Below are 15,118 nucleotides of genomic sequence, written 5' to 3' on the forward strand. Positions count from 1 at the left end.
AATAATTTCTTATTGATTCTAAAGAATATGAGTTTTAGTGGAATTTTTGTCTACTCTGTATTTCTGGAGCTCTTACTTCAAAGCTAAACACCAGAGTAAAGACCAATATTAGAAGCAGACACAGAACTTTAAATCAGTCATCATAATGTGAATTCCTTTAAGTTCTACTTATAAATTTGGATTCATTCCTGAAATCCCATTTCATATAAGAAATATCAAAATTGATGACAAAAAACAAAGTACAAATATGTGCGCAGTTATAAGGATTTATAAAATATTCAAAATTAAGTACTTGCTGAAAGGTGTATTTACTAAGAAATCCTCCAGGGGATTTTTTGTTGCATGAGCTATTCTTCCTAAGGCTTTAAGAAATTATTAAAATGATGTTTACATTGAAGACGGTTTCTTTTTTTTTAAAAAAAATAAATTTCTCTTTAACAAGCATCAATATTCCCTTTCTGAAATTATCTAAAATTTTTTCTTGTTTATTCTTCCCACTAGAATTTAAGCTCCTTGAGAACAGGGATAAATGCCTGGCACATAATGGATCCATAGTACACATTTCTTGGATAAACAAATGTTTACAGACCCCTAATGCCACATAAAAATTAGTGTCTGCTGTTGCTAACATTTTTGTTGCTAATCTGATGCTCATGAAGGACTCAAAATCTGCCATCCGTGGCAATTTCCTTCTTTTCCATGATTGCCTGTCCTTTCATTTTTAAGTGAGTTTCATTCCTGAACCATGTGAAATGCCACTCCGACAGTTTAGCTGGGAGTACGTGTTGGAAGTGTACAGAGACGTTCCAGAGTTGTGGGTTCTTAGGAGTCATTCTAAGTTGTGGTCTCTTAACCTTACATTGAAAATGTTTTTGTGGAAAAAGTTATTTTTCAGTATCAAATTATACTGATAGGATGTTGTCTCACATCAGGCTTATGAGGTGGCAAAAGAAGTCAGACACCTTGCCAAAAAGTAAGACAGCAAGTGACTGGCCATGTGGGCTTCTGGCCACAGTGCACGCTCTGAGCCACTAGGCTGTGCCACCTCCGCTATGCGGTCCTCATGTCCTTTCCATTGTGGACGAGAAAGTGAATGGACTGTCTGCAACATGCTGAAACTTGCCTCGGGCAAGAGAGTTCAACAAAATGAAAATTCCAAGTATAGGAAGTAGGAAGGAAGCTTCCCTTAGCCTAACAAATTCACTGGACCCATTCATTTCCTCAGCTAAAAGACCACGTTCCCTAAATGTAATGGACTTGACATTCATTTAACAAAAATTGTTTGGCTTCTAAGTTGGAGGAAGAGATAGACGATATATTTCTAAATCTGTACATAAGGTGAAAAATCCAGAAATAAGTTATAGGTAGCATTTTTGTTTCAAATACTTTGTCCATAAAGCAAGAAAAAAGTTGGTTTTTATAAATACTTATCAGTAGAGTATCTTATGCACACTCAAGTTTGAGAAGCACTAAGCAAAACTAAAGGAGAAAGCAAAGGGGACATTTGTGTACAGATGTCTGGACATTCGAGCTCTTCTTCCTTTGAACTAACTTTCAGATCGTACTGATGACTGGAGAGTGGAAGGTTCCAAAGTGTCACAGCTTGAAAACTCCATTCAGTCCCACAGTAAACTTGTTCACACAGCTGCTGCTTTCCTTTGCATGTTTTAATCAACCTTGAATTTTCAACCCTGCTCATTGAATTTCTTAGATAAAAATTTAAAAATATTAAAAACATATATGCCTCTAACAACTTTATAATCTGTTAATAAATTTGTTGTGATGATTAAATCGAAGAGTCCCATCTTCAGAGAGGTTTAGAAAAGAAGAAGAGGTTGGGAGTTAAAGAATAAATGAAATGTTTCTATGATGTGACTTCAGTGTATAAGGTAAAATAAATGTTTTTCCTATAACATGGTTACATTCTTAGGGAAATCAGATGCGATACTCAAACCATTATGGAACAATTAGAAGAAAAATATATAAGCAAGTATGTATTAATACAGTAATACAAAAAAATAGGAACTGCTTATTGAACGCTTACTATCTGATAGTCCCAAGCTTGCTAATTTTGAAAAGGTTCCCAGGTAAAGGCAACATGCCGCAAGTTTTGAAGTCTAATTTACTTTAAATTATGAAGCATCCAAGGGGCATGATAGATGGGATATTTTTGAAAGATAAACTGGGTGGGTGAGTGTGTGTGTGTGTGTGTGTGTGTGTGTGTGTAGCCATGATTGCCAGGGCAGATATTGGATTCAGGGATCAGCTTAGAGGTTACTGGTTGATAGGTGATTTGGAACTAGACTTAATGTTATTTGTAGAAATGGATGGTAAGCAGTAAATCTGAGAAAGATCAGAAAAAAGAGGAAACAAAAAGACTCAGTGGTTTAGTTAATACGAATATTGAAGGAGAAGAAGAATCACAGCCCTGCTGGACTTGTGAACTTTGGTCAGTGTTAAGATAGGTTAGGCTGTGCTTTCTGATAATGTAGAATACGTTAGAAATTTGGTGTGTTAAGTGTGTGCTGGTGGTGGTAGTTAGAGAGGGTTTGGTTGCTAAGCAAGACACAAGATAGCAACAGCATGAAATTAAAGGCTGCCTCCCAGTGAGCGGTCTGGACAGACCCAGCTCCAGTCACCCTTCCTCTGGAAGGGCCATATCAACACCTTTTCTCCGGGTCAGAACCAGTTACCAGGCATGGGATACTCTTACCAGTGGACCTAAAGCGGAGTCTTGGACAGTTTGTTTCTTGTACCCCTGCTGGTGGACACAGGCATATTCTTGCCATGTAGCCAGATTCGTGGGGAGAGCCCTTCAGAGGGCCTCAACTAGACCAGGTCAGTCCATCAGTCTGATTTTACTAGCAAAGAATGCTGACATGCTGGTACAAACCACCCCGCCAACTCCTGGGATCCATGGTACAAAGCAGCACTATTAATAGGTGTGTTTCATGCCTTAACCGGGGTGCCATGCAGGCCCATGTCTTATTTCAGCAAATTAGAAATGCTGGAAATAACCCTCACAGCACAAGTGTCAATGACCATTTGAGATATTCTGTGGGTTGTGTCATTTAGAATATTGCAAATATTACAAACCCTTTTCTAGGTACGTGTATTTGATAAACCACAGCGTAGCCATATTTGCAGGCACTACCATTTTAGAATCTCTAAAAAGGTAATCTTGAAAATGACTGGCAAACTGTTGTGTTATTTCATTTCCCTCCAAAATTAACACATACATCTAGCTCTAAACTTACTGTTTAACTTTTATTTTACAGAGTTTTAAAACCAAATTCCTAGATTTCACAAGCGGAGGCATTGCAAATAGCCTTCTAGTTTATTGAACGTGAATGACATGTTCTGTATTTCAGAAACTACTCAGACTTTCTAATTGTATTTTTTTCTCCCTTCCTTCTCCATCCCCCAGATGAATCATCTCCTAAGGAAGTCAGCAGGGTAAGTAATGTGAATATCATTTTTGTTACCACAATATAGGAAATAAATTCTTTTGTATATTTTCAGTGCTCTAGCGTGTTTAAGTGTTAGAAAAATAATTACAAAAACTGAGTGCCCTCTCCAAAGTATCACTCATCAGTATGGAGTAAAGCCAGTGAGGAGAGAGGTGTGAAATTGGAGGCCTCAAACTGAATACAGCTAACAGATGCGTTCCGTTTGGCCTGCACATGCTTATGGAGTTTTCTGAATTTGTTGCCAACATTTAGATATTGAGAGAGTGCATATTAAGATCGGATTTCTGGCTTCTCTTGAAAAACCATAAGATAAAGCAGCACTGACACCAAGTTCCCATGTGGCGACGGTCTGCTTAGGCCGCTTCCTCACCGTCCCCTGCTCAGTGGCTTTGCATGTGTGCTACAGGGCTAACACTGCCTTCAAGTTCATGCACCTTCTTTCTGGGAGAACAAAAGGTGACTACTCGTGAATTGAAGACGTGATATTCTTCAGTACTTTTAGAAATACTAAATGCACCGTTCTCACGTTCAAGAGAAATACTTAGTGTTAAAGTTATGAGACTTAACAAAATTAAAAGCTTATGGGGTATGAGTATCGAGAGCATTTTAGCATGCCATGTTTAATGCTACAAAATTATAATTCTGTAATTACATATGAAAGAGAATCTTAGCTATATATCCTGTTTACAGATAAAGATCTTAAAATGTGGATTCAATGTTGAAAGTAATCAGAATTGTATCTGATGCAACCTTATGTAAGAGATCACTCTTTATCATAAGATATAAACTGAAGTACTGTTATCAGGATCACATATATAGATATATTCCTTTATTTTTGATTATCTGTAGAAAGGAATCTTTAAAATGACCAGGGCCATTGCTGGAGACTGGGCAGAATTCCCTCTGTCCCTAGCAACCTAACAGACTCTTAAGGTTTCTATAAGTCTCAGGGTTTTCCTGGGTACATGCACTATTAACTTCGCATTTACAGGGTTCACAGCTGGAAAGTTCCCAAGACTGAGTGCTTCAAGGTATATCAGGGGGCAGAGGAATCAGCCTGGAACTTTTACAGCTACTGAGAGCAGCAGAAATGGCTGAAAAGCCATGTTTGAGGATAAAAGAAGATTCTCACACGTGGACCTAGGCAGTCATAAGATACTGGGGTGTCGATATTGGCAAAGCTACTATCTCAGATCTCTGAGATAGTACCAGGTGTTTATAAATCCAGGACAGTAGGAAAAAAAACTACAACTTACTCATCAGTATTCTTGTTTTAGAATAACTTTAGTTTATAGGGAATCCCTGACCTCGATTTAACCTTTATAGCCCTCAGAAGATTTTAGACATTGTTGTTGTTTTTGAGGGAAGTGGGAAAAGAGATGCCCAGAGAGGTGGTTTCCACCCACCCATGTGTTTTCCTTACACCCTGTTCTGTTGACAGCAAAGATCAGAGCTGTCCTTCTGACACCTTGCTTATTTCAATATATTAACTCTATTCACCTGTTTGGTGGAACTCTCCCTTCGCCTCCAGGGTCCCCCAATTTAAAGATTTTGTACCATACTGTCTGTCATAAATGATTTTGTTATTGCAGCTCACTCTTTCAATTATAAGCCAGGTTCTATTTGGGGAGAACGGCTATATAGACAAGGAGTAGACTTTTTAATTGAATGCATTTCTATATATTTTAGTTATGCAAAATATCGCCACAAGACATCTTGGATTCAGATTGCCACCTACTTCTTACTATGCCAGTGCCTTCTTCTGGGTGAAGAGAGAAGAGATGCAGACAATACCACACACTATCTTTAAGCCCATTAGAAATGATGATAAACTATACATAGTCATTTTTTCTTTGCTATTATTTTATAAAATTCTTTTACTTTATGCCAAATTTGGAGAAAATGCAATTCCAGGTGAGAAATGCTAAATATATGAACTGGTAACCTAGAATAGTATCAGTTGCCAGGATCTTTAAAAGTTGGTTTTGTTTTTTTTTTTTTTTTTTCTGAATATACCCCAGATCTTGGTCAGTTCCGATACATAGAATTTGCATTATAAAATAGTATACCAATGTCTTAAGTTAAAATTAAGATTTAGAAATACTAGTGCAAACTTTTGGTAGATGGTGACGGGCCACAGGGCACATCCATTGTCAAAAGCACGCTCTTTAGTGATGCAGATTCTTACCCCTCCAGGCAGTTCTGATTATCGTGACACACTTTCTCACTTAGCGCCAAACAACCTCTCTTTAATTGCCATCTACTAGTATTGTTCTGACTTTTGTAGCAACTCAAAAAAGGCTATACCCCCTACTCCATATGAGAACTCTTTAATTAGAGGGATTGTGTTCTGTCTTTCCCAGTGAGACATGCTCACTTAAAATAATTTTTTTCCCGTGGGCCTCCTTAGGGTCTGGGTTGACATTCTCTGGACAAAGTGTGCATTATTAATCTATTTTTTAGAAGGTGGAGGCAATGCCATGACATTATAGACCAATTGTGGCTTGACCCTGGTAAGACGAGGTAGGCCAGGTAGCCCTCGGAAACTATGTATCTGTAGCTTTTCCAAGACACTATAGGACATTTCTGGTTATTGATCCAGAAATGGAAGATATTTTTTCCATGAAGTCAAGTCAGATCTATAAGTCCTGAGCCCTTTCTCCATCCCCTCTTTCTTCCTCTCTTTCTCCTTCCATCCCTCCCTCTCTCCATGTCCTCCTCCTTCCCTGCCATTCCATAGACAAATATTTCTTGGGCACTTATATGCCAGGCACTGTTCTAGGTTTTAGGGATACAGTGCAAAGCAGTATTCCAGTTATCATAGTATGGAAGGTGGTGGTGGAGACAGTTGAAAGTTTTTTTTAATTTATATATATCAGGCAGTGATAAATATTATGATAAGTACATAGAAGAATAAAGCAGAATGAGCTGATAGAGAGTGATGGTGGATTAGGAGTGGACTTACTGTAGAGACAAAGCCAGGACAGAGGATGTGGTGCTAGGGGTGTGAGTGTGCAGCCAGGGATGGCTTACCAGGGTAATTGAGGAAATATTATGGGAGATGAAGGAGGGAACCATGCTGAGAACTGTGGGAAGAACACTTCAGGCAGATGGCACGGCAAGTGCAAGGGCCCAGAGGCAGGAAGGTTCACGTTACAGAAGGAGGTCATCTGGGCCAGAACTGAACGAGTGCAGGAAAGAGCCCTGGTCAGAGAGGTTGAGGCAGGAGGGGATCTAGAGGGATGTGGTGTCTGTCATTATCTGTGTCATTTGTTTTCATCTAGTCAGCAAAGTTAATCTTTTATTTTACTATTATTGTTGTTGTTGTTGTTAAGTGGTTCCAGCTTCTGATAGGAAGAGAGAGAGAAAACAAGACAAGAAGAGTATTTGGGTGCTGAGTGCTAGAATATGACAAATTTAGCCAGGTCTAGAATTCTTGGGTACCGTCTTTGTCCCTCAAAATGCTGTAGATATGTTTCATTATATTCTAATTTTTATATAGCAGTTTTAGTCTGATGAAATACGTCCTGAGGAAAAACACTGATTCGAGGCTACTTGGTCAAAGGACACAAATATTTTATGACAATTAATATACATTGTTAAGTTGGTTTATCAAATTATTGTTCCAATTTAAGGTTTCATTTTAACCCAATTTAATTAGCAATTATATCTCTTCTTGTGTAAATGGCATGCCGTTATTTTAATATTTTTATTTAAAGCAAATAAACATATTGCCATATGTTAACTATGTTTCTTTTTGTGTGAATTGCATCTCTATGTCTTTTGCGTGTGATACGTTCAAAAGAACTTCTCTGGTATAGTGTAAATCACACTTAGATTTGAATTTCTACTTTGCCACTCTTCATCTGGGTGACTTTTTAAAGAAATAACTTTTAAAAGGCTCAAATGTAAAATGGGGACAAAATCTACCAAACCTAAGTATGCAGCCATAATAGGATGAAAATTTATATTCTTATATTCATTTTTAGAACACCAAAAATAAACTTTTTAAAAGCAGAGGGAATTAATGAAAAGAAATTAATGGCCCACAATTTAAAATACAGGCTTGATTAATAATGAAAAAGATATTTTCTTAAATAGATCAATAAAATAAGCTGTGTTTGGCAATCTATTCAAGAAATAAGAAAATAACAAATATTAAGGAATGCGAAAGGAAAGATAACTATAGTACAGGCAACAGGGTGAATATTAATAATTTAATAAGGAATAGTAGATACTAATGCATTTGAAAAATTAGATGTAATGGGAAATTTTAAGGAAATTATAAATTATTAAAATTGATTGAAAAAGAGTTAAGAAACCTAAATATATTGTTAACCAATGAAAAAAACTGAAAAGTTAGTAAAAGACCCCCTAAAATGGCATGATACCCAAAAGCTTTTACTGGATAATTCCACCAAACATAAAAAAGGAGAAAATTCCTACATAATATGAAGTATGTATTTCCAAAGCTAAGAAAATTACTTATCTCACTCAAGACAGAATTTTATTCCTGAAACAAAAATTAGAGCATTATACAAAATAGAAAAAGTATTGACCAGTTTTACTAGTGCAAACATAAGTGCAGAAATCTTAATAAATTCAGCAGCACTTTCATTGCCAAGGGTGGTGGCAGGTAGAAGGCTAGTGCAGTAATCCTGGTAAGAGATGAAGATGGCTTGGACCCGGCTGACGATGATGGAGGTGGGGAGAAGTGTTCGGATTCGGTAGACTGAATTCTACGTACATTTGGAAGGTAGAGTGAACAAGAACTGCCGATTAATCAGATGTCTGGTATAAAAAAAGACAAAAAAGAGAAATGATCGCATCGAGGTTTTGCCTGAGCAGATGGAAGGGTGAGTTGCTATTACTTAGATGGGAGTGTTTGCCAGAGGGGCAGGTCAAGGTGTGTGTGGAGGAGGGGGAAACAGAGGTCACTACTGGGTGCTTAGTCTTAGATGTGCTAAGTCTGAGATACCGAGTAGATTTCTAAATAGAGATGTTAAGAAGTTGGCTGGATATTTGAGTCTGGAGTATAAGGAAATGATCTGAATTAGAGATGTAAATCTGAGAAGGCTTAATAATATGGATGAGTTAAGAATCATCAGCACGTAGGATGGTATGTAAAGTGGTGAGGCTGGACGAGATCACCTAGGAAGTGCGTGTGGTTTGAGAAGAGAGGATAAAAGCCAAAGGCCAGCCCTGGCACAGAACATTTAGAAGTCTGAGATGGGAGGAAGACCTACAGAGACTGAAAAGAGGTGTCCAAGGGGCAAGAGGAGGGCCAGGAGTGTATTCATCCTGGCAAGGAGGAGAAATTCTGTCAAGACAGAGAGAATAATCACTGGTGTGTGAAATGCTGCCTGTATTTCAAAGGTCATGAAGCCTGAGAGTTGACAACTGGATTTGGCAATGTGGAGTCATTGGTGACTTCAGTAAGAGCTGTTTCACTGGAGAGATTAGGTTGAGTTTGAGAGAGAGAGAGAGAGAGGGAGGGAGAGGGAGAGGGAGGGAGATGGAGAGGAAGAAGAGAAATTGTAGGCAGCAAATATAGACAGTTGTTTTACGGAGTCTTGCCTTAAAAGAGAGAAGAGAAATAGGGTGGTAGCTAAATAGGGAGTTGAGATATTTTTCTTGAGATATAATTGACACATAATCTTTCGTTATTTTCAGGTGTACGACATGATTCAATATATGTGCATAGTGTGAAATTATCATCACAATAGGTCTAGTTAACGTCCATCACCACACATAGTTGTGTCTTTTTCCTTGTGGTGAGAACTGTAAGATTTACTCCCTTTAGCAAGTTTCAAATATCCAATATAGTCTTATTAATTATAGTCACGATGCTGTGCATTATATCCCCAGAACTTATTTATTTTATAACTGAAAGTTTGTATCTTTTGACCACTTTCCACTCTCCACCCCTGAGATATTTTCTTTTTAAAATGTTTGGTTTGTCTTTTTAAAAATGGGATAAATGACAGCAGAAATGTACTAATGGAAATAATCCAGTAGAGAGAGAAAACGTGATGATTTGGGACAGTGGGGCAAGTTGGTTGCTGCACAATCCTTGAGTGCCCAAGGGGCCTCACCCACCTTCGGCAGCCTCCCCAGTACCGATCAAGTCTTTTCCTTCGCAACTAATTCCCATTTACTCACTTTCAATTTATTTTTATACCATATCAGTCTTAAAAAGAATTTTTAATTGGTTATCAGAAAACAAATATAACCAAAGAAACAAAACAGAGGAAGAAACAGAAGAGGAGAAATAAAAATTGGAATAGTCAGTACTTTTCTATGAATAAGCAGGCTGTTAACTTCCAGTTATGTGAAACTGGACCAAAGTAGGTTGCTTCACTTATGTAAAGTTGACCTTAAAAATAAAAGACAGTTATTTTACCAGCAAGGTATGTTTTTTTCAGGAGTAGCAAAGAATTGCAATTTGGGATAAGAATGTTATAGCAAAGACTATAAGCAAGTCCAAACAAAGAAGAGGAATGGTCTTTTACAGAGGAAAAGGGGAAGTTTGGTGGGGCTCTTAATAAGCAAGGAGTCCACTGGAGGAAACTGGGAGTTCAGAGTGTAGTGTCTTTTCATTGGCTGAGTTGTGACAGTCTCTTGTTGGCTGGGCTGTGCCTGGGCGGGGTGAAGATTTTCTTTTCTTCTACTGGGTAGTTAGGCAGTAAGCAGCCTTCTCCCAGGTGGAGATGCAAGGTAGTCTCTTCCTGTTTGGGGTCTGCATGAGAGTTCCCCCTTCTGCCCTTAACTGACTCCAATTTAAATAAGGTATCCTTTATTTATTTTTACATCTTTTAGGGAAGGATACCAATCAATTATTCTTAAGGACAAAGTTTTTATTATCATTACTAAATTTCATAAAAGCACAAATCTGTTTATATAATCTTACATCCATCTTTAGTAAGTTTCAAAGACATACTGTTAAAATGAGGTTCACTGTTCAGTAAGTGAAGGTGATATACAAACAGCGAGAGTAGGTAGACACATGGTAGAATTATCTGGAGTAATTTTTCATGTTACCTATACACCGCCTCCAGTTGATAATCACGGGGCTCATGTGCTGTGGCCCAAGGATAGAAGTTAGAATGTGTGGAGAAGCAGACAGAAAGCATGTCTTCTAAAATCTCCCTATATATAATTTCCTCTAATCAGGCTTTGGCTAAGAGGTGGGGTTTGGACAGTTGAATATGATACTTAGAAACAAGGCCCTAGAGGACAGGCAGGTCACCGTCCCATTGATTATCAGCATATCTGTGGGACTGAGAAGCCAGAGCAGGCAGAGATGTAATGTTCCTATCAGGTAAAGTGAAATTCTGACATTTTGAATTTTAAATATCAAAGAGCCCAACAAGTATTTCTCACCCTGATGGAAAATCACCTACTTTCCTGAGGAATACTGGCTGGAAACCTGCAAGCAGAGTCTGTGTTTTCCATATCACACAGGTCAAAATAGCTTCAGGCACTCCAACTTGAGTTTTGCGGAAACCCAAAAGAAAATTTCTTATAAAGCATGGCATTGTTTGTTTTAGCTAAATTTCATTTCACAGGCTTTGCCGCTAGTTATTAACTATAGCCATAGAAACCTGTGTGGAGTATCAGTTCTAAGCACCTCGGTTTCCTGAGAGAATGAGTTGCAAAATATTTCCCTATGTAACTGAATGCATCAATCTGCTATACAAAAATCTTTCATTCTATTTACATACTGGCAAACGGTGGCCAAAGATAGTGATTTTTGTTTGCTTGTACTAAGGATGAAACCCATAATCTTAACAATAAATTAAACATACCAATCATCTATTAAAGTTTGTTCCTGATCAATGATAATAAAATGATGAGTGATGTATAGAAGAATACATATCCTATTAATCATGATGGTGGTTATTAAAAACAGTATCAAACCATTATGATAATTCTTTTAAAAAATGGGGACTGAACACGTTCTTCTTTCACAAGATTTTAAATTATTACCTGTTTTCTAAGACCATTCTTGGCAACCACAACTTTATTTTAGAATATAGATGTTGAAAAGTATTAACAATGGAGAAACTGTATTAAGCTGTTTGGTCTTAGTAGAGTTTGGTCTTGGCCACAGAACCAAAGGCTAATTAAAGGCCATTGTTTTGTGCACATTTCCTTATTGAATGAAAAACGAAAATAGTAATAATCCAGCCAAAGAGTAGTTGTGCATGAAATCCAGTTTCTCCTAGATCTCATTTTATTACATTAAAGGTGGCAACAAAGTCATAAATATGTTTGATTTTTGCCATAGATGTTATCACAAGCTGATATTTTCTTGTTTATCACTTTCTCCTCACTGGGATTTAAATTCTGTGAGTGTTAGAGCCTTATCTGATACTTATAATAGTGCTTGACACGTTGGTGAATAAATATTTGTTTAAAAAGACTTATTTACTTGCGACATTCAGAAATATACCTACTGGGTAAAGCCCTTAGGTACATCTTTTGTTTCTCTAACCTTCTCTTTGTTCATCTTCTCCTGATAACTTAATTTTTTTTCTATTAGCAGTCTTAAACGTATCAGAAATGTTTACTACTTGAGTGATTTGAAACTATTTTAGCTCCTGGAGTCATTCTTCCTAAATTAAATTTTTATTATGAAAAGCCCTTTCATCTCATGGACCATTTTGCCCTAAATTAAATTAGTTAATAATAGTCCTTTGAAAACTTAAGTGTTCTTTAGGAATATTAGTTTTTATTATTTCTGTCCTTGGGTTGAGCTGATAATGTGTTTTCAAAAGAATGTCTCACTCATTTATAGACTCTCAGCCTGCTTGCTTTCACCACTTTTAACGTGAATTCACTGCCTTTCCTGAGTGTAAGCTGTGATCATTCTGTCCTCATGTCCTACTTGTTGCTCTTCTGCCTTCCTCCAGTTTTCTCCATCCTTCGTAGCTTTTCGTAAGATGCTTCCTCTGAACCTGTGAAGTCTGCTGCTCACAAACCACATCTTCCCCCTGCACAGCACTTTGAACCAGCGCCACGCGTAGCCTTCCCTCTGCGCTCAGTTATGTGGCGGGACAAGCGAGGCAGCTTCTCCTTAGTGTTAGGATAGGCTCAGGATGAATATCTACTAATCCCTTGCTTGCTGTTGAGGACTTTTAAACTTTTAAAATAAGCATTTGCAAAAGGGTCAGTAGCACCCTCTTTCCTAGCCCTGTCCTCTTTTTCTCCCATGATGCCCTTGAGGCCACAGTTTTCCTTAACTGTTCATTGTGATTGCTTATCCTTAGAATAGTTAGAATTCTTCTGCCTGTGGTGTTTGTGTGAAATAAATGACCTATATTTGTAATTTATTTTCCTCTAAAATACTCAAATCATTTTGATAACTTGATCTTTAATATATAACATTGAAAAATGTTTGCCACTTTCCTGTCAAGGTAAACATGCATTTACTTTTTGACCCAGGAATATCCCTGTCATGTATTTGCCTAGTATAATTTTGTTTCTATTTTTTTCTGAGAATTAAGTATTACTTTTTAAAAAATTTATTTTTTATTGAAGTATAGTTGCTATACAATATTATATAAGTTACAGGTATACAGTTTAGTGATTAACAATTTTTAAAGGTGATACTTCATTTATAGTTCTTATAAAATATTGGCTATATTCTCCATGTTGTACAACATATTCTTGTAGCTTATTTTATATGTAATATAATAGCTTGTACCTCTTAATCCTCTACCCCTGTATTGCCCTTCCCCACTTCCCTCTCCCCACTGGTGACCATTAATTTGTTCTCTATATCTGTGAGTCTGCTTCTTTTTCATTTTATTCACTAGTTGTATCTTTTAGATTCCACATATGATATCATACAGTATTTGTCTTTCTATTTCTTATTTCACTTAACATAATGCTCTCCAAGTCCATCCATGTTGCTGCAAATGGCAAAATTTACTTCTTTTTTATGGCTGAATAGTACTCCATTGTATATATATAACACATCTTCTTTATCCATTCTTCTGTTGATGGACACTTAGGTTGCTTCCATATCTTGGCAATTGTAAATAATGCTGCTATGAACATTGGGGTACATGTATCTTTTTGAATTAGTGTTTTTGGGGTTTTTTGGATATATACCCAGGAATGGCATTGCTGGGTCATAAGGTAGTCTTATTTTTAGTTTTTTGAGAAACCTCCATACTGTTTTCCACAGTGGCTACACCAATTTACATTCCCACCAGCAGTGCACAAGAGTTCGCTTTTCACCAACATTTGTTATTTGTGTTTTTTGATGATAGCCATTCTGACAAGTGTGAGGTAATATCTCACTGTGGTTTTGATTTGCATTTCCCTGATGATTAGTGATGTTGAGCATCTTTTCATGTGCCTCTTGGCCATCTGCATTTCCTCTTTAGAAAAGTGACTATTCACTTCTTCTGCCCAATTTTTAATCAGTTTTTTTTTTTCATGTTGAGTTGCATGAGCTGTTTATGTATGTTGGATGTTAACCCCATATCAATCATATCATTTGAAAATATCTTCTCCCATTCAGTAAGTTGTCTTTTGTTTTGTCAATGATATCCTTTGCTGTGCAAAAGCTTTTAAGTTTAATTAGGTCCCATTTGTTTATTTTTGCTTTTGTTTCCTTTGCTCTAAGAGATCCAAAAAATATTGCTGTGATTTATGTCAGAGTGTTCTGCCTATGTTTTCCTCTAGGAGTTTTCTGGTATCTGGTCTTACATTTAGGTCTTTAATCCATTTTGAGTTTATTTTTGTGTATAGTGTTAGAGAATGTTCTGATTTCATTCTTTTACATGTAGCTGTCCAGTTTTCCCAACACCACTTACTGAAGAGACTGTCTTTGCTCTATTGTATATTCTTGCCTCCTTTGTCATAGATTAATTACCCATATAAGTGTGGGCTCATTTCTGGGCTCTCTATTCTGTTTCATTGATCTATGTGTCTGTTTTTGTGCCAGTATCATACTGTTTTGATTACTGTGGCTTTGTAGTGTAGTCTGAAGTGGGGAAGCATTACTCCTCCAGCCCTGTTCTTTTTCTCAAGATTGTTTTGGCTATTCGAGGTCTTTTGTGTTTCCATACAAATTTTTAAACTATTTGTTCTAGTTCTGTGAAAAATGCCATTGGTATTTTGATAGGGATTGCACTGAATCTGTAGATTGCCTTGGGACGTATGGTCATTTTAACATTATTGATTTTTCCAATCCAAGAACACTGTTTATCTTTCCAACTGTTTGTGTCTTCTTAAATTTCTTTCATCAGTGTCTTATAGTTTTCCGAGTACAGGTCTTTTGCCTTCTTAGATAGGTTTATTCCTAGGTATTTTATTCTTTTTGATGTGGTGATAAATGAGATTGTTTCCTTAATTTCTCTTTCTGATAGTTCATTGTTAGTGTATAGAAATGTAACAGATTTCTGTATGTTAATTTTGTATCCTGCAACTTTACCAAATTCATCGATGAGCTCTAGTACTTTTCTGATGGTGTCTTTAGGATTTTCTATTTATAGTATCATGTCATCTGCAAACAGTGACATTTTTACTTCTTCCTTTCCAATTTGTATTCCTTTTATTTCTTTTTCTTCTCTGACTGCTGTGGTTAGGACTTCCAAAAACATGTTAAATAAAAGTGGCGAGAGTGGACATCC

General features: G+C 36.9%; 1 protein-coding gene across 1 annotated transcript in view; it reads left to right on the plus strand.

Moving 5' to 3' along the window:
• Nucleotides 1–15,118, plus strand: part of PDE10A (phosphodiesterase 10A) — a 305,951-nt gene that overhangs the window by 187,835 nt on the left and 102,998 nt on the right. The window contains 1 exon segment of the mRNA XM_036871540.1: nucleotides 3,428–3,456. Coding sequence (XP_036727435.1) covers nucleotides 3,428–3,456 — 29 coding nt within the window.

Source organism: Balaenoptera musculus, chromosome 12 (genome assembly GCF_009873245.2).
Source record: "Balaenoptera musculus isolate JJ_BM4_2016_0621 chromosome 12, mBalMus1.pri.v3, whole genome shotgun sequence".
In the NCBI taxonomy this organism is placed as follows: domain Eukaryota; kingdom Metazoa; phylum Chordata; class Mammalia; order Artiodactyla; family Balaenopteridae; genus Balaenoptera; species Balaenoptera musculus.